Genomic DNA, 20,797 nt, shown 5'->3' on the forward strand with positions numbered 1-20,797 from the left:
CGGTCCTGTGGCGGTCCCACTACCGTATTCATATTACGGAGGGTGGACCGCCAGTCTGGTAGTCCAGGGACCGCCACAACTCATAATCGAGCCCTAAATTCACTCGCCACTGTCGTAGTCCTTGCTGCCCACAATCTTGACATCCAAAATACAACAAAACACCCACAACCACCGCACAGACTTGCACAGGGCATCATTAAGCTCATACTAGTGTTTATGCTTGTCATGAGTTATGCAGGCGGCTATATGTCAATGGCCATTATGGCATACCTTGATTTGTACTGCAACCACTGTCCATTAGGATGCTTGCATGAGTTAACTACTTACATCTTTAACAGCACTCAAAATCATAATTACATTTTTCCAGCCAAACTCACCAAATCTACTCTGGGGTAGGATATCAACTCACCCTACAGTCAGAGTGGCAGTAGTAGTGTGTAGAATTGCTTCTAGTTTCTACTCGCTGTTATGTTGTTCTTCTTTCTGCTCAGAGTAGGATTCCTCCTCTTCTCTCCAATGAAGCTAGGTCAGACCAAGAAAATATAAAAGCTACTAAATTAATTTTTTACACTGACTATAGCTCTGTTGTTATGAATATTTACTTCCTCATGACTATATAATATGAGAGGTTGTTTCTGCCGCAACACCCTATCTTACATATTGTACCAAAAGCGGTGTCCAGCAATTTGAATACATAATTTGTCCTTCTATATTGATTTCAGATACTCCTGAGGTGCCATCAACAACAGCCTCAAGTGACAACCAATATGAAGGGGTGTTAGGTAGGTTAAACGTTGTTACTTTTTGTACCATTATTCTGTGTTGCATTACATGTAATAGATATCGGTTGCTTTTGTATTTTACTGTGATCGACAGAATTTCTTAAAAAGTCTTGTATAAAGTGCCAAGTTTCTAAAACTAAAATATGTACAGGAAACCAAAGTTTTTCTTCTAAACCTCCTGCCAGCGTTGCCAAATTGTTATATCCTTTTTAGTGTCATTTTATGTAATCCAGCCTAGCTGTCTCCTAGCTGCTCAGCCAGAGTGAGAGATGGTAACTGAATGTTGGTGTGACTGTGATGAATGGAATGCTTGGGTGCCTGTGTGGATGAGTGGTGATAGTTGGAGATGGGCGGAGCAGCAGGGAGGCTGCTCCTGGTGGGGCTGGAGTAAGGGCTGGAGAGATGGTTGGCAACATGAATATGGACTGATGTATTTACTTACATGGAACTGATAAAGAAGTCTACTCAACTCTACCTGGCTACTTGTGTCTACCTGCGTAAGGGCACAACACAAATACTGGGGTTGCCAAATACCAATGCTATCAACTCCGTCTCATGCCCCTTTCTTCCACCACCATACACTCCCTATCTACTTGATTGATTAGCTGAAACTTCAAGAATCAAGAAAATTTAGAGAAAACACACAAACCAAAACAGAACTTTCACGGAAGAACATATACCAATATAAACGACAACAAAACTAACAGCAGACTTTCAAATTTATACACCAAAGCACATTTACTATAGTTTTATTACATAGGATGGCCAGGGAAACAATTTTTTATTTCCAGACCATGTTTTTAAAAGTAGAGGCACTACGGCACATATTTACTGGTCATTTTCGCCATTCACTTAGATAAGCCATACACCTAGGCCCTGATGATTCTTGCAGGTACGATCAAAAACATAAATTGCCCCATGACCCTCATGAAACTGCCCTGTGCGAGTCTTAAAATTGACACCAGATGAATTGTATGATTGGCACTATATCAGCAATTGTCCTTGTAATACCTGGGAGCCTGCAATATCTTTATAAAAGCCTGTCTCCAATTTCCTTATTAAAATCGAGTAGTCACCTGTAATATCGAAATTACGTAGCTGTTCAACTGTGCTAAGTTATTACAGTTGAGTTGTGATGTCATAATGCCTGTTGACACTCCCAGTAGCCAAGGTGAAAGGCAGGTCACAGAGTATAATTACAGTTCAGGTTTAAACAACAAAGTCCAATTTATATATACTGATTCTAATATCTTTTTGCAACAAATTACTAACTTCTTGTCGCTTTTGAAGTGTTTCATTTTGCACTGCAGGTTTTATGTTTATCATTGCAGTCTACAAACAGCCTGTCTCTGTCATATAAATATATATAATATAAACAGTTTGGGTTGTTGTAGGGATTCTGCACATACACAGACCTATGCACAGGATTATGGGACCTCGGTGTATAGGGGCTATGCCTTCCTACCGCCTTAGTACCCACGAGCCCAGAACCCTCTGGCTATAGTGTCTCACTCGCTCTCCTACTCACAAATGGAGAAACAAATGATTAGACAACCCAGAACACAACACTCCTGGATCTCTCAGGAATCGCGGTAGGAAGACACCCCTTTCGCTTACTTCTCTCGTACTTGTCCACAACAAGATCTGACAGAGTCACTGAATTAGTTTAAAATATTTATTTCAACAAACTTGTTCTAAAATGCAGTATACGTGCCACCACTAGCGTAATAATGCATAATTAAAATATTGTCAGCATAGCAGCAAGTCCATACATTATGAAGGGAAATGTCATCTTACAAAGACATTGGAAACGGGACTACAGTGCTCAAGCTCCCTCCCCGTGGACTGAATACAAAGTATTATATAATAGAAGATCTCTGAGCTTTGTCAGCAGACCCCATGCCTTTAGGACATAGATCGTATTTCTACATCACAGATGCGTATTGCTCTTCTCCCTGGAAAGGTCCCTCTCCAAGTGTGTCTGTGTTAAACATGCAGTCCTGTAAAATCAAAATACAAGTTATCCGAAAACAGCAGCTGCAGAGTATGTTTTGTCTATGTGCTAGGGCCTGACCAGAAAAGAATAAGAAGGGGCATTGTTGATTGACCTTGCTTACAATGTTCAGACTAAACTCCAGAAATAAGCGGAGAACGATCGCAGCAGACAGTTCTCATGTGAAAAGTGTAAATAGTCTTGCCTAAGAGAAAGCGTCTAGTAACGTGTAAAAGCAGCATCATGGCTCCCAGGCTCATGCTAACTTAAAGATGTAGACAGTGCCCCTAGCAACCATGTGACAGGGTGATGTTCTGGCAATGTATTATACGTAATAAGGTACCTCATCCGTACGTTATAAAGTTATTGCAAGTTACCTACCTGAGGTATAAGACCTTATAAAAGAACCTGGCCTTCACCCTTGTTTCTCTAGAAGGTCACAGAAATCTGCTGTCACTTGCAATATTCTGTGTAGCACATGGTACATTATCCCATATATAATAAAAAGCAAGCTATCCTCATATAAGCAATATCATTGTTGCATGAGACAACAAATTGGTTTGGCATGAGCCATAACAATAATATTGATAATGAAGACCCGTGTTCCCAAGTACTCTTAGACCAGGTTATTGCCTTCATTCAACACAGTTGAAATCAGACTCGTATAGCAACCCTCTTCAAAATTATTGTAGTCCAGTTAATGTCTTTTCTCTCAGACAGATATCAATGTGTACAGACAGCCTGTTTCAGGTTCCCTCACTTACGTACACCCATACCATTTATTCACATAGGGAAATTTCAGTTTGGAGATCTCTGCACAAGGAGAGGTCCACCAACGCTGCAATCTCTGCATAAATCATATCCACTAATTCCCTATGGAGAGCTTCATCTAGTAGTGGACTTACAAGTCTTCATCTCTTCAAATGAGCGGGGTGGAGCCTCCTATAAAAATATGACAGTAGTAAAACTACTGAGAGCTTTACAGTTAGATTTCTACTACACAACTTTTTATGGGAGTCTCTGCCACCTGGACAGACAATTCTGCCACCGGAGCAGAAATCTCAGACTGGAAAGGCATAGGGAAACACAATGCACCTAACACAAATCACACCTGGTACCCATTAACACTACATACATAGGAGGAGGAGACAGCCCTCGTAGTTATATTTGTGGTTGATCATTACAGTAAACTACATAGTCTGCCTTCATGCCCTGTCAATGGAGAAGATAAAGTGGCTATATGGCAGGAATTGGCAAGTTCTGTCACTGCATTGGGATGGAGGTGCCCAACATGGGGGACCTCAAGAAAAAAAGGCAGGATGAGAGGAGGTGAGTTAGGGAGAAGTTCTCGATGATATAGGTGGCAAAGGCTATTTCGGGCAGTGGACCTAGATCTTGTCTCTGTCTCATCCTCCTTAACAAGTACATCTTCTCCACTATTCACTCTGACCTACTATATGAACTGCCTGTATCTGGAAATCTCAACATAAAGCCAGGTATTTATTTCCCTAAACCACACACCCCACACTTTTCACCCTGCCCCACAGATTGGTACACAGCTGACAATGCTCACTCACACACAGATTTATCACAATTGTATTTCTATGTAATGATGAAAAGGATAGTGTTTAAGCTTTTTGCTTTAAACAATTCCAATTTCAGGTGTGCTGCTTTACCATCTACAGTGGGAAGTTTACAACCAGGAAACCTTTATGCTTTGTATGATTGTGATTTATATCCATCAACACTTGTCATTTTCACTTCTCAAGAGCCATCTGACCAGCACTCATGTTTCTCATGGCTTCTTTGAAAGAATCTACAGTGATGTATTCTTGGGCTGGTGAGGCAGCACATGAGGGTTCAGGGGTGCCTGAGGTGAACTTGTAGGAGAGAAGGTATAGAAGGAGTTGCAGCTGGAGATTCTGTTGTTGTAGGGGGCTGTGGAATAATGGAGGGGAGTGTCCGTAGGAACAGATGATGGTGGAGCATGCTCCTGGGAATTCACAGATGTATCTTCTTCTAGTCCAGGAGAGCTCCATCATCCACCTCCTCCTTGCATTTGGTACCCAGCTATACCACCCTTTTGAGTGCCCCAACAGCTTATATTTGGACTCTTTTAAATTGAAAGTGAATGACTTTCTGGGCATGTGCTCTCTTTCTGCTGGTGGAAGGTGCTTCATCCTGAATAGTGAAACTTAATTGATGTGCCTGTCTTGCAGCCGAGGTCCTTGGTGATCTTCTGTCTGGGTCCTGCTCATCTCTTGCTTTGGCAGAACCGCCCGATGAAAAGGATTAGAGACAAAATAAAGAAATGATGAGTGTATATATCCAATACTTCATGTAATTCAATATATTTTTTAACACAAAACAGTAAACTGTCAAGTATTCAACTGTACTTTACCTTGAAAGTTTCAATATTTGCACCTTCCACATTTAAAAGTGGTTGTTTGAAGGGTAAAATTCGTAACTAACAGTAGACCTGATAACAAATTCAAACTAGACCAACAATGCAGGTCTCCTTAATTAGAATTGAGTCTTGTGGGCATGATTGTGTCATAATAGTCGCTCCAGCTCAGAATTCATCCCCCTAGGCTGCTGCTACAGAGGAAATGTTACAGAGTTGTAGAATGGCCTGTTCAGCATTGGTTGTCTTTGATAAAAGAATATGCATCAGAAGACATGTTTCCCTTCTGTATGTTGCAAAATTACAGCATTTGCCATCAAATACCTAGAGTAACTTGAGCAAAGTCAGCCTTACATCAACTTATGATGGCAAATAGCAACTTAAATATTAGTAAATAGACAAACCATGCTCACTGATGGGTGGAACATTCACTGCCAGTTTCTGAACATGCAAGTCACTGATTGTATGACATTTTATAACGACTATTTTGTGTGTGAAGTATGTCAATATGGCTGAAACGTGTTTTCCATTGTAAAACATCTGTTTTAAACATTCTATAAAGTGAATAGATCTTATGTTGTATATAAGAATGTAACAAAAAAGATTTGAAAGTTTGAAAATTAAGCCAATGGTCAATTGTTATTTAAGATTTCCTTATATTATAAATGCTTTGTCATAGTTCAATTCCAGTGTGCCAACATAGGAGTATAACATAATTAACAATTCCTTTAAAAATACATTGAATCACAAAAAGAGCATTGATTAAGCAAACATTTAACAGGGCAATATGTGGTACAACCAACATGGAGCTATACAAAACACAGTAAGCACGAGACATGACTGGGCCACACTTTCAAAAAGAGGTAGCCTGTGTATAATTGGTTAATGTTTTAATGACTTTCAGATGCTGACTCCTGACTGTTCCATCCCAACTCTGTTACAGTAGGAAGTGTGTTACATGTGTTTGTAGACTTGTTGAAATATTTTGTGGATGCTGAAATAGAAATAAGAAATAATACCACAAGTACAGTTCTCTGTCAGCACAGAAGATAGCAGAATTTATTGGAGACCAACAAATAATACAAAATACGTGCGGCCCGGAGACAGACAGCATAGATACTGAATGTCCGACGTTTGTGATAGTTTATATAGGCCCAAACCGCAAAGGATGCAGCGTCATATCATACGTAGCACAACTTAAGCACAATTCATTTGTCCAATAATTATGGACCTACAGTGTGATTTTACCATTTAAGGTCCTAAGTCTACTGTTGCTGACCACGTGTCCCACGTAGGCAGCTTTTAGGACTTTCCACTCTACTGTAAGATAATTATTCTGGTCCTTTCCAGATAACTATTGCAACACAATAACAGTGCCCAGTAATATTGCGAAATGTGATATGCTAGAACATTAATTGTGTAAGCGAGCATCTTCTTTTGCCACGTATATGTTTTCTAAGCAAGCCTTGCGTTACTGAAGCCGTGTCTCTAAGGGTAAGGAAAAGTACAAGCATCTTGTGCCGTGATTCTCGTGTCAACTTAACATGGCCTAGAAGCATACTGCATTTGGTATCACATAAAAAAGATGGCTTCTACAATTTAATTTATATTACTTATCATAAAAAATGTTCCTTATGATTTTAAAATTAGATTAACATTTAAAAAAATATTAGACCATTTACAATTTTTTACGTTCAAGAATATTTTTCTATTCATTCACATATCTTCCCTATCTGGTGCTAGTGTCATTTCTTGCCGCTGCTGATGACAGTGTATGCAATACCAATGATAGGACATGTGTTGTGCTTGACTTATTCCTAGACTTGGCGGGAGTAGTTTTGAACCTATTTTGTCAGTAGTACTACAGTTATAGATTTAGGTGGAACATTTGTGAATACCAATTGGCTTACTCTTTTATGAGTGTGCTTTATTATTGCCCCTAAGTGCTCTCTAAATTTCCATTAACCAGAGACATTTATAATTAAATATTACCCATTTTCTAAGCAGTCCCCCTTGTCACTCTCACATTTGCTACACTTGTGGCAGAAATTTCCACACATAAGAGATAGGTCAGGCAGAGATGGATATCCCCGGCCGGGGATTCATAAATAGAAACTGTGAGCACGGGAAGTAGTATTACTCAATTACTACTTTCCTTACTCAAAAACATTTTTGAGATTAGTCCTGGTGATTCCATGTATAGGTTGAAACCTATACATTAAAACCTATACATTGTAGTCCTGCTCATCCATCAACATCACTATCTCCAATACACTTGCAACATGGCACCAACTATCAGCATCTACAACTGTATGAAGAGCATCCATAGTCACGTGGCTACCATTTATTTGAAACTCAACCTGACAGAAGGAGACTTTGTGCTGGTTAATTGTGTCATTTTTCAGTCATATGTAGAAGCTGTATCACTTGAGTCTTGATGACTTCTTTCCAGGTCTCACCACCGAGTACAAACCCCAGCATCATCCAGTCCCCTCATATCGACATGAACACAGATCTTTCCTACACGATCTAAGTTTTAATAAAACACACACATCATGGTAGCAATTAATCCTTTTGAGGTGGATCAGCCATTCCTGCCTCACCTTTACTGTTGTTTTTATGTCCAGGCTCTTTTCTTGTAACACATTAACTACAGTGACATCCTTACCTTGACCACAAGTCTGACTTCATAGAAATGTCCAGGATGCAATCACTCGCCCTAGCACAAATTAATGGAAATGCGGCCATGTCAGACTCACAATAAGACAACGTGTGATCTACAAAGTTATTAATGCAAGACTTCGTCGGAGACAAGCTCAAAATCTTTATCAGTATTTAAAGAACATTTAGCACAGCCATTGCCAAGCCTGAGATACAAAAAGCAAAAATGTATTAGCTGCCCCAGCACTGAAGTGAACTTCTTTTTAGGTGGATGTGCACATGTGATCACGAGAAATGTTGCCAATCACAGCACAAGAGAGCCAATGGCTGAAGTGCTTTGGCCTATTTCCACATACAATATGTTGCGGTGGGCAGAGGTAAAATGTTAATAACAATTAAACTACCAATGAATGAAGATCTGACACAAATGCCCTTTATGTATGTATATATGTATGTATTTTTTTATTGATGAAATGTTTGATTACATGTCTTGCAAGACAGCTAATGCTTTCTCTAACCCACACCTATAAAGGCCCTGAACCCGACTCCTAATGGATTACCGAATTTTCCCATCTCTGCAACAAATTAGGAAGTAACACACACCCACCTGTCAGAACTCCTTTTAGATGGCCATGGAGCAAATAGGAGCTACGGGCCCCAACCCTAGGGATTGAGGACTTTTATTCCTGATGTGTCGGTCCCAAGCTACATTGGATACTGAGCAACTGGCAAAGTTCTGGCAGGGTCGGACTGGCCTATAGGGCAATCAGGCAGTGCCCAATGGGCTGGTCTGACAGATTAGTGTGTGGGGCAGGTTTTTTAGCAGTTTGTGGGCCTGTTTTTTGGGCAGGTGAGCCAGTTTCACTTTTTATTCTCCTGATGCTATCTCAACTTTGCTTGCAGCAAATGCAAGAGCATGGAGTCTCTCACACTTTCCAAGATACATATACAGCAGTGCTTAATTTGTAACAAAAAAGGTGCTAAGGCCCTCGTCAGTGGGTCACTGCATCTTGCACCACCCATTACCCTTGGCAGTGCTGCCAATCCGTACTAACACAACTACTAACCATCACACTCCTACAAGTGTGCCAATTCAGACTAAATCAGGCCCTCAGCGCTATAACAATGGCTTGGGTGGTAGTTATTGGTAATTTTTAAAGTATATTGAATTAATAAACAACTGTTATTCTGCTCATCTCTAAATTAGACAATTAGACAAACAGCGCCTACTTGTGGCAGACTGTCATAAGTGACAGGGTTGAAAATTAAGCGCCGGCTGTGTGGTGGGGATTTGGGGGGCCCGACAGTTTCTGTTGTTACATTGCTGAAAACAATAAAAACTTGTTTATCAAAAAAAGAAAATTAAGCGCCGGTGCTGAGCACCTGAAACCGCTTGCTAAAATTAAGCATTGCTATACAGCATCTCTTTACAAGTTTAAAACTGGCCTGATTTGCAAATGTGGACTACTGTTTTTAGGTATATACTTCACTAATGAGGGTCATTTTTATTTTGGTGCCCAGGCCTATTTTTTGTCCCTATCCAATCTTGCTCCAGGGCTTCGGCGCTACTCTTTATGATTCTCGTATTTGCCTTATCTCCTTCCTGAGATGTACACTGGGCCATTTCCAGTAACGTCTCTCTTACTCAAAGAGCACCCTTTGAAGTGTACTGAAGAACCTGGCTCCTCCAATATGTGGGAAGGAGAAACTAGATGGCCCAACCCAGCTCACAGGAACGCAGCAATCCACAAATCTGATGAATCGTCCATGTATTGTGCCATTCATAGGCACACTTACACCCAGCACATGTCTACTACACACACACACTTCACAGCGCTACATCCTAATTTGATGTACGCCAATGGTGAGTTAATCGTACAGAACTTTACATGAGTGAGCCTGTAGGCCTCACTCCAGTGACACAGGTAACAAGCATTTACAATGCAATGGTCTCGGCATTGGTAAAGTTAGAGCTATTGGCATTGCTCATGACATTATTTTTGTTTATGTTTTTGTTTTTAAAACATTTAAAGACACGGCATTGTCATGAGCAATGCCCATAGCTCTAACTTTAACAATGCCGAGACCGTTGCATTGTAAATGCTTGTTACTATGACCTGCTGGCTAGCTGTTTTTACGAGTCGAAATGATGCAGAGCTGAAGGAGTTCTCTCATTCCTCTCGTACTGGGCAAGCAAGTGGGGAGTTGAGAGCAGCGGCTAATGCTTCCGTCATCCCCCTGCAAGGCGGGGAATGGACACTGTTAGACCTTAAGACATCCTGAAGGCACTGATTGGCACAATCACCAGAGCGTCATTACCCAAAGAGAGGAGGGCCCTGAAGCACAGTTGGCTGGCTGGAGTACCCAGAAGGGGAAGGAAGGGGAAAGGAGAAACAGAAATGGGAAAAGGAAGGTAATTTAGAAAGGAAGGGAGAGAGAGTCAAAGAGAAAGCTATTTCTGGGCCAAGAAAGGAGGACACATTTTCACAGACTATGGTTTTTACGAGTATGGGTGCTGGAAATCAGTGTCAATTACACCGAGTGCAGGAAGGAATCAAAGCGACACTGATGCAAAAGAACCCATGCCGTCATCTACTGTGAAACTTAGGGAAAATCTCATAAAAGACACTCGTTATAATGTAGTAAGAAAACGTGCAAGAGAGCTGAAGTGCTAAGGTAGAAATTCTACACTCACCCACACTTGCATTCCTTCTTTCAGGCCCACAGTTCACTGGCAGCATCTTCAGTGCACTATTCTCCAGCGTTTTGGGGCTTATGGTAGACAGTCTACAACCTCCAGGTCCACCCCCCGCCTGCAGTACATCCAGCCACCAGCCTTTGACGGGGGGAGTCCTGCCAACAATAATCCCATCAGCGCGAGTTCACCGATATATTCCACAATAAGGCCTCACCAAAGCTAGTCATGCACTGTGGGGGGAGGGGCGCCAAACTGAATTAAAAAGTAGGCCGTCAGGGTGTAGAATGGCCGATTACTCCACATCGTCCCCACTTTATAACTCGCCCACCCTGCTCCTGTCGCCTCTCTGCCCCTCCTCCTCACTACCTGTCCTGCACCTCTACACTTCTGTCTCTTCCTGTTTCTGCCCCTCTCTGACGCCTGTCCGCTACCTTTAATCACTTTCCACCCCGTTTGCCCTCACTGTCCTCGCCGCCTGCCCTTTACCTCTGCCCTGTTTCTGCCCTTGTTCCTCGTGCCCTGCCCCCGAGTGCCCGGACCTGCAGCTCAGCAGCAGCGCTCTCTCCACAGCCCAATGAAGCCTATTCTCTGCCCAGGGCTGTCCCAGACACCAAGGGCCGATCCTTTTTCTGCATCCCATACTGAAGAGCCACCATCTCCTTCTCCCTCCCGTGTTTCATAGGCACCAGTGAACACCTCTCCTGTCATTGACCTCTCCTTGTACAGTGGGGGACCCGCCTCACCTGGACTGTGAGAGGCGTTCGGACCCGACACAGGCTGGCTTTGGAGGCCTCTCTGCGGGGCTCGGTGAGCCGGAGGAGCGCGGAGCCTCTGATAAAAGCAGCGGCCGGTGGCACGCGGAGGACGCCCACACTACGGACACAGCACCAGAGGGCACGCGACGCCATGACTGCTCCCACAGTGCACCGGAAGAGCAAGTCAAGGAGGGTAGACTGGCCGCGGAAACAATAGAGGGGAGGCGTGTTCAAACAGGAGATAGAGCGTCTACAAGACTACAGCAACTACAGAGCGGTGAAATAGAGAGTCGCCTCAACGGCTAGAGCGTCTCCCGCAGAAACGAGCGGGTGGGGTGTAAAAGCGACTCCGATGTCAATCATAACTGTAGTCCGCTTTCGCTCCGCGACCGTTTACAGTTACTGTGTAGCTCTGCAAAACCATGAAACTCCTCGCTTAATGTTTTTCTGCTTCTTTAAAAACGTAAAATATTTCTGAAATTGGCAAGGCATCAATTCTTCTCGTAAAGGGCCACGTTTTCAAAAACGGTTTACAAATTAACGGAAATACCAGTTAATTAAAATTGGGACAAATCTGAAATCTGCATATACAATACTCGAAATATTACTGAGAATGCTGAACGTTTAAATCGATATGCTGTCAGAAGACACTACTAAATCGCCCTAACAAGTAAAGAGGGCACCGGGAGACACCACCACCTTTCTCCGAGGCCGAGCAGAAATGCCTCGGAGAAAGGCACCGTCCTTTTCGGATTCGGGGGGCGTGTTTTGCTGTTGTCTCCTCCCTGAGACTTTTCGCAAAAAACACGCCCCCCGATCCAAAAAGGACGGGGCATGATTGGAATGACGGGACCTCTTCTCCAATGGCTGGCCAACATTTACTAGGCCAGCCAATGGAGAACAGGGGAGAAGAGGGGCGGGTTCAAGCCCCTCTTCTCTCAAGTCATTATCTATCGCGAGTGAGACTGCGCAAGCGCAGCCATCGCTAGCCGAGACCGAAAAAGGCCTGTTCACTTCTACTAATCACTACACAGAATGCTCCCACCACTGCGCTCATACTACTTAACTTTTGCCAAAAGCAGAAGCCTTTCACCACTATGAGGGTAGCACTTGGGTACTCCTCCCGGTCCAACAAGACTGCATTCCATGAGACAGGCATGTGTCATGGTGCACACACATCAGTGCTTAATTTGAGCGGGTGCTTTCCGATGCTCAGCACTGGCACTTAATTGGTTTCTGGTGCTCAGCACCGGCACCTAATTGTCAACACCATACTTAGAACAGTCTGTCACATGGTGGTGCTGCTCATCTAATTTAGAGATTAGCAGAACAACGGTTGTTTAGGAATACAATATACTTAATAAAAATTGCTAACACCTACCTCCCCAGCCATTCCTTTAGCTTTGGGAACCTGGAATAATCTGAACTGTCGCATTTACATGCGAGAGAGATGGTTAGTAGTTGTTTTGGCAGCGATGACAAGTGTGATGGGTGGTGCAAGCTACAGTGGCCTCCTGGTCAGAGCCCTTGCACTTAATATTTTACAAATTAAGCACTGACACACATGATCCATGTTCGCCCATGACAACAAAAATCAGCACTGGGGATCCGGACATCATTGCAGCTGGAGAACTCAGGGCAGGGGGCCACGTTTGTAACCATGCAAGGGACTATTCCATCCCAACAGCACCCTTTCACTGTGCTCCTCCCTCCCACTGGTTGACTCCTTAACTGTCTACCATTATGTCTTCTGATTTCATTTTGTTACTAAAATAGCTCTTACCAAACAAGGACAACCAATATTATTTTGTTCATTCATGACTCATGAGACAATAAGAGGCACAAAATGGCATTGACAAGACCCATAGGCAAATCTAAAAAGGACTATGAAAATGCTGTGTTCCAAACCATGGATTTACTAAACTAGGGATATAAAATTGCCTCTAAATAAGATATGAGATTGCCTCGATAAACTTCAAAATGAATTAACTTCCATTTGGTTCTTGAAAGTGCTCCCTATAAGGAATGAAACAGCCACATGGCATCATTGCATGAAGTAACTTCAAAAGTAATACCCCAACTTTCTACAAATCATTAAATATCCCTAATTGAAGCATAAAATTAACGCATGAATTGTGAAACTCCCCTACATGAACCAATGGTCACACAAGCTGCAAAAATAACTTCAAAGGAAAGTCAAAACTCTTGATCTAGCTGTCCCTTGTCAAAGGAACTTGTGGTGTCAATCATCCCTTGTTACTGTAAATTTTCAGCAGGAACATCATTGCTGCATCCGCCCTCAAATTGTAGCTGCCCTCATTCTGCTTCAGTTTACCTGCCCACAAGACTCTGCTAAGAATCCTAGAATCCTGGATCACCCGTATTTACTCCATCTTAGCACCCATTCTGAAACTGGTTGTGATACAACTGAACTTTTGAAACAAATTAAACTGCATTTTAAAAAGTTGTTTTGTGTCTGGTTTGTTCATAACAGAAGTTGTTTTTCAACAACACAGAAGCTGAGTTTAGTTTGTAACCCACTGGTAATGTTTTATGAAATGTGTACTAATCTCCAGTATTATATCTCCCCTCTTTCAGACATTGAAGGCCTGCCGTCTGCAACAACAACAAATCCAATTTCTGTGATCTCCTACATAGGCGTAGTAGGTATGCAAAACCTTGAATCATTGATGTGAATGTATATGAAGAGACAAGACAAGGATGCATCATGTATGCTATAGATTGTTACCTTGCTTGATATACAGTTTTCAAAAATATTGTTGGGTTTAAAGAGCAATAGATGATATTTCTTCTTATCCAATCAGCAAATGAATATCTGTAATTTAACTGGGACTATGAAGAGACATAAGAGTGAGAGTTCTCAACAAGTTATTGGACAAACGCATTGGTTGTTGTGCTTCGTAGCGCTTGAGTCTTGGGCCTCACCACCATTTATGACCTGTTCCAGTGAATAATAGTTGTTTAAAAGCATTAATATCAGGAAAACGTTGTAGGCCAATGTACGTTTCTATGAGTACTAAGTTGCTTTGCATCACCTACTATTCTGGATTATGGTTTTGTTGGGCCCATAGATTTAGGCTGCTGTAAAAGACATTACTGAAGCTTACAAAATTTGAGGGCCTCATTTAGAGCTTGGCAGAGCTGGAGCACCACCATAACTCGTTGTTCTCCGGCTCTATTTAGAGTCAGGGGGAAGGCCAAGTTTACAACACAGAGACCTCCGCAGTTGTAAACTTCCGACATGGTGGCCTATTCACCATGCGGACACCATGTCACTGTGACCATCATCCTGCCCTGCTTTCAGACTTTGTTTTCCCTCAACAAAAAAGTTTGTGGAGGGGTGTTTCAAAGGTGGTTCCTGCTTGGCAGACCAGCAACACTGTGAAGAGAGCGGATGTGACTGTGGTTCCCTTCACAACATAAATATTCCAGCCAGCAAGGTGGGAATCTCTAGATATGACAGATAATCCTCGGCCATGGTGGCGGAGTTCATGGCCTCCACTGCTCTTGCAGACCAGACTACTGTCATCCAGTGTCTAACAAAGGTCCTAATGGCCAGATCTAGAGTTTCGAGGACAGTACTACATCCGTCAGGGTGGTGAAGGACATTGCATCCACCACCTTGATGGACAAAAGTACACCACATTTAGAGATCGCCGCTGCACCAGTGGTGACCTTTGTACCTTGAGGGGTTTAAGAGTCAAAAGTCAAGTTTCCAAAAAGTTCACTGGACAACTACCACCATTTTTTATGGCCTTATACCCAACTTTAACATAGTGGGACTTTGCTATTTAAAAGCAAAACCATAATTAACGTCACGCCCAGAGAGTTTTTTTCTTGAGTGTGTGGGTCATTACTTTTATTTTTTCTGTTACTCGCCACCAGGTTTTATATGGCAGTGATAGATAGAAAAAATGGCTTCAGACTGACAACCCTAACTTGGGTAGGTAGTGTAATTCCCTTCCTCCAACTACTCCATCGGAATTTTGGAGGAGGCTTTCTGTTGGTGGAGACACCAGGGCTCTGCCCATAGAAAGCAGATGGTCCTCACAGTCCTAAATAAGGAGGGTGGACCATTTTTTGGCCGACTGGTTACTCTATCATATTTGCAATGGAGTACCTTGCCCTTCAAACTATGAATCACTCCATAAGTCTTTTGTATCTTGTTATGTAACCAGTCTGGCTATTTTAACTATTGTGGTAACTCAAGTGTACTTCTTTTCTTTCATTTTGTCAGGACTGGTCTTCTCTCACAAGAACTCGAGCATATAGCTCCCATGAAATCCTCGTCCTTTATGGCAGGTTACTTCAGTGTTGCATTGTTATTCCAAACCTAAAGAATCCATTGCACCAGATGCTTTTGCCATAGCAACACCCACTCTAGGATTTCACAGTATATGGCTATTGCTTTGTTTCTCAGGCATGGCTTTGTCTTTGTTTCTGTTATGTTTCTGAACTAGCATTCAAGTCTGTTGACCTAGTAGTTTGTTTTCCTGAAAATCCACATTTGTGACCGGTCTGGTTAATGTCTTAAAACTCCTCTTCCATAATTCAACTTTGGGATGTTCTGCTCCTCATCTTACATTTCAGCACTGCATTCATCCTTTTTGACTCCTCTCTTTGGACTTTTATTCAGGGCTGCATCTCCTGTTTTTTTGGTCCTGTGCATGTCCTAGAAAAGGTTCTCCTCAAAGCTTCTCCGCCTGGGACTGTACTACCAGGTTTTCTATCCAACCCTGACCCTATTACTTTCCTTTCTCATGTCTCCTCACATAGAGGCATATTTACAAGCCCCTATCGCCACAGGAACGTCACTTTTTATTTACAAGGGTGGCATAATTAGGAGGCAGAACCAAAATTAAGACCAGGAAAAACCTGGTCTAAACATGGTAAAACGAGGAGAAATGCTTTATTTCTCCTTGTTTTTGCTGTTTCTATGTGTGCTTCATTGTGCAGCACTCATACAAACAGCAAATTGCCACAAAGAATTGTTTATGTGCAGGAAGGTGCCCCTTCCTGCACATAAACAGTCATTCCCTCAATGCAGGCACCCTTGTGCAAGGGTGCCTGCGTTGGCGCTAGGCAGCTGGATTTAGTGCTAGCGCAGGTAGAAATGCAGGGGTGTGCGTATTATCGTAAATATGGTGCATCACCGCGTTTCTAAAGTGACAAAGTGGTGTTACCAATTTTGGGGCTAACCCGCGCTCCGCCACTTTCTTGTAAATATGAGATTAAATCTCATCTTCGTGTCCTTAGTGCTAGGTAACATCTTCAGGTTTTCTAAATCCTGTAACCCATTTGCGTTTTCTAGCTCAGATCACACTTGCAGGTCCTCCATGAGCCATTTCAAGTTCGCTTATGAATTTGTACCAGAACTTGATGTATCTCAGGGCATACTTCTAAATGCTCCTTCTCTGGTTGGACCATCAGGTTCACTGTCACAGATCCTACCTCAATGCTTTTCATCTTAGCTTGCTTATTTTGGTTTATAACTACTGTCTTAGATTGCCATTGAGAGGCTCCATTTCAGAGTGAACATTCTGGTTCCTAGCTCATGCCTCTAGGTTCATCAAGTAATTGTGCATGTGGTGCTGACTGTGGCATTATGCAGGGAAATGTATTATGAAGCTGTGAGAAATACTAATTTGTGGGAAGTACCAAATTAACCGCAGGTGAAGTAGGTTGCTTTTACTGTGATTGATTGATTAAATATTAAATTGTCTATTTTTGTGCTTTCATACTATCAACTGCATTTGTGGGTCTCTCACACATGCCTGTACACCTGTGCTCACTGTGACTAGTTCACACACTGTCTGTATTTGGCCAACCTGCTTGTGCTCTCTGCGTGCTTGGCAGTAAAATCACTGCACAACCATTCCAATGTGATCATCCTCAGCAGCATGCACTGAGTCCTACAAAGCCTTTTCAGTAATCCACTCCACTACCCTGCTTGCAGGCCAAGTTGCTCCCCTGCTGCCACACAGCTCCACCTGTGCGCCAGTGCCTCCCACACTGCCGCTGCCTCCCTATCCGTGAGTTTGTTCCTGTCGTTGCCCCTGTCGTATAGTGTCTCCGATTTTGTACCTGTAAGCTGTGATTCTGTATTTTATTGTACTGTTTTGCTTTCTGCTGTCCTCGTTGTTTGGCATCGTTTCCCCCCTCTCCCCCCCTTTTTTGCCTTCTATTCTCCTTGCCCCTTTCCCGCCGCTGCTCCCCTGTGGCCCCGCCCCCTCGCCGCCCTGCTCCCGCCTCCCAGCTGATCCTCCTTCCCTCCCTGCCTTAAATGGCGGCCGCGTGCAGTGGTGGAACGACTCCTCGCACCCGACATCGCCATAGCCGTCCCGGACGGATACAAGATCACCCACTGGGATCGCGCCAACGGAATCGGAGTAGGAATAGCCATCGTCCACAAGTCCACCCTCAAGGTCTCCACCCACGCGGACGACACTCTCAACACCGCCGAGCACCTGCACTTCCGGATCTACACCGACCCCAACACCACCCTCAGAGGAACACTCATCTACAGACCCCCTGGACCCTGGGCTCAGTTCAGCGACTCCATCGCCGACCTCGCCAGCACCCACGGACTATATCCTCCTCGGGGACCTGAACTTCCACCTCGAGAACAACAACGACGCCAACTCCGCCACCCTGATCGACAAACTCGGCCTCAGACAACTCGTCATCACACCCACCCAGTCCGCCGGCCACACGCTGGACCCCGTCTTCTCCACAGGCACCCACGTCGCCTTCGACCACACCACCGAACTCCACTGGACCGACCACCTTCACCTTTCACCTTTCACCTTCAAGAAACCAACCACGCACCACCGCACCCAACAGCAGCCCCGCCGCTGCTGGAGCAAAGTCACCGAAGACCAGCTGATCACCACCCTCGCCCAGAACCCACCCACTGACCCCACCAACCCATATGCCGCAGCCTGCAACCACAGACAGTGGATCGACGACTGTGCCAACACCCTCGCCCCGCTCATGAAACCCTCCAACAGCCACGCCAGCAAGAGAGCCACCTGGTTCACCGACGAGCTCCAGACCTCCAAATGCGCATGCCGGAAACTGGAGAAGATATGGCTCCACGAACGCACACCGGACAACCACGCAGCCCACAAGGACGCCACCCGTAGACATCACCACCTCATCAGATTAGCCAAGAGATCCTCCTTCAAAGACCGCCTGGATATCAACGCACACGACAGCAAAGAGCTCTTCGGCATCGTAAAGGAACTCTCCAACCCCAGCGCCAACGCCAACGACATCCCGCCCTCACAAGAACTCTGCGACTCACTAGCCATCTTCTTCCACCGCAAGATCGCTGACATCCATGACAGCTTCAACACCACGACCGCCCCGACTACGCCAGACACCACCTCCCCTGTGAACACCACCATCGCCAACCGCCTGACCTCCTGGTCCAACGTCAACGACGACGAGACACGCAAGGTCATGAACTCCATCCACTCAGGATCTCCGTCAGACCCGTGCCCACACCACGTATTCAACAAAGCAGACGCAACCATCACACCCCAACTACAGAAGGTCATCAACATCTCCTTCGAAACAGCAACATTCCCGGAAAGCTGGAAGCACGCCGAAATCAACGCCCTCCTCAAGAAACCCAAGGCGGACCCCAAGGACCTCAAGAACTTCTGGCCCATTTCCCTGCTCCCGTTCCCGGCGAAGGTCATCGAGAAAATCGTCAACATACAATTGGTCCCGCCACCTGGAAGACAACAACATTTTGGACCCGTCCCAGTCCGCATTCAAACGAAACCACAGCACCGAGACAGCCCTCATCGCCGCCACAGACGACATCAGGCTCCAACTAGACAACGGCGAAACATCAGCCGTCATCCTCCTGGACCTGTCAGCCGCCTTCGACACGATCTGCCATCGCACTCTATAAACACGCCTCCTAGAAGCCGGAATCCAAGAGAAGGCCCTTGACTGGACCACGTCCTTCCTCTCTGGCAGAACCCAGAGCGTCCGCCTCCCACCCTTCCGATCCAAAGCCACCGACATCATCTGCGGCATCCCCCAGGGCTCATCCCTCAGCCCGACGCTGTTCAACGTCTACATGGCCCCCCTTGCACAAGTGGCTCGTCATCACGACCTCAACATCATCTCCTACGCCGACGACACCCAGCTCATCCTCTCCCTCACCAAGGACCCACACACCGCCAAAACCAGCCTCCACGAGGGAATGAAGGCCGTCGCCGACTGGATGAGGAGCAGCCGTCTGAAGCTGAACTCGGACAAAACGGAGGTCCTCATCCTCGGACCCACCCCCTCAGCCTGGGACGACTTCTGGTGGCTGACCACACTGGGAACAGCACCGACACCCACCGACCATGCACGCAACCTAGGATTCATCCTCGACTCCTCCCTCTCCATGTCTAAACAGGTCAACGCCGTCTCCTCCTCCTGCTACAACACCCTCCGCATGCTCCGCAGGATCTACAAGTGTATCCCGACCGAAACAAGAAGAACGGTGACACAGGCCCTCGTCAGCAGCAGACTGGACTACGGCAACGCACTCTACGCAGGAATCCCAGCCAAACACCTACGATGACTACAACGCATCTAAAACGCCTCTGCCCGACTGATCGTCAACGTCCCCCGCCGCAGCCACATCACCCCCCACCTGAGAGACCTACACTGGCTCCCCATCGACAAGAGGATCACCTTCAAGCTCCTCACCCACGCACACAAAGCACTCCACAACACCGGACCAGCCTACCTGAACAGCAGACTCAGATTCCACACCCCCACCCGCCAGCTCCGCTCCGCCAGCCTCACCGTCGTCCCTCGCATCCAACGAACGACCGCCGGCGGCAGATCCTTTTCCTACCTCGCCGCCAAGAGCTGGAACACCCTCCCTACCCACCTACGGCAGACCCAAGACCTACTCGCCTTCAGAAGACTCCTCAAGACCTGGCTCTTCGAGCAGTAGCGGCACCCCCTACTCCCCTCAGCGCCTTGAGACCCTCAGGGGTAAGTAGCACGCTTTACAAATACTCTGATTGATTGATTGATTGATTGATTGACTACAATTGGCCAGTGGCACATACTTCGTTTGCGTCTCTTCCAGCGCACACTAGAGATGCTGGCCATCCACTGAAGCCTCTCAAGCTGCGTGTCTCTTTGCAAGTTCTGAGCACTTCCTCCTTTCCATTTCCTTCAACAGATTATTGCACACAATCTTAAAGTGTATTGAAGTCATGTATCATTTCCTCTAGATGTATTTTCAGCATCTGTTACTTCATCTTATTAGGAACCAATTTATTGCGTGATTTGGTTACAAGAAAGTATAAGAGAGATATTTAGCTTGCAAAAATCATCTATCTTCAGACAAGGCACAAGCACATGCATCAAGGTATGGTTTTGCGAGTCCTTAATTGCGATTATTAAGGAATCGCAAGTAAGGACTTGCAAAAGCCTATGCATGGAGGAATCGCTATTAAA

At 44.9% G+C, this 20,797-nt stretch overlaps 1 protein-coding gene across 2 annotated transcripts in view; it reads left to right on the forward strand.

Moving 5' to 3' along the window:
* LOC146855664 (uncharacterized) overlaps positions 1-20,797 on the forward strand; it is a 212,791-nt gene that overhangs the window by 157,693 nt on the left and 34,301 nt on the right. For both annotated transcript variants that reach the window (XM_085650634.1, XM_085650633.1), the window contains exons 5-6: positions 723-782; positions 13,892-13,960. In XM_085650634.1, the coding sequence (XP_085506760.1) occupies positions 723-782; positions 13,892-13,960 (129 nt within the window). The remainder of the gene's footprint in view (positions 1-722; positions 783-13,891; positions 13,961-20,797) is intronic.

The sequence above is a fragment of the Triturus cristatus genome, chromosome 4_1, assembly GCF_964204655.1.
Source record: "Triturus cristatus chromosome 4_1, aTriCri1.1, whole genome shotgun sequence".
In the NCBI taxonomy this organism is placed as follows: Eukaryota; Metazoa; Chordata; class Amphibia; order Caudata; family Salamandridae; genus Triturus; species Triturus cristatus.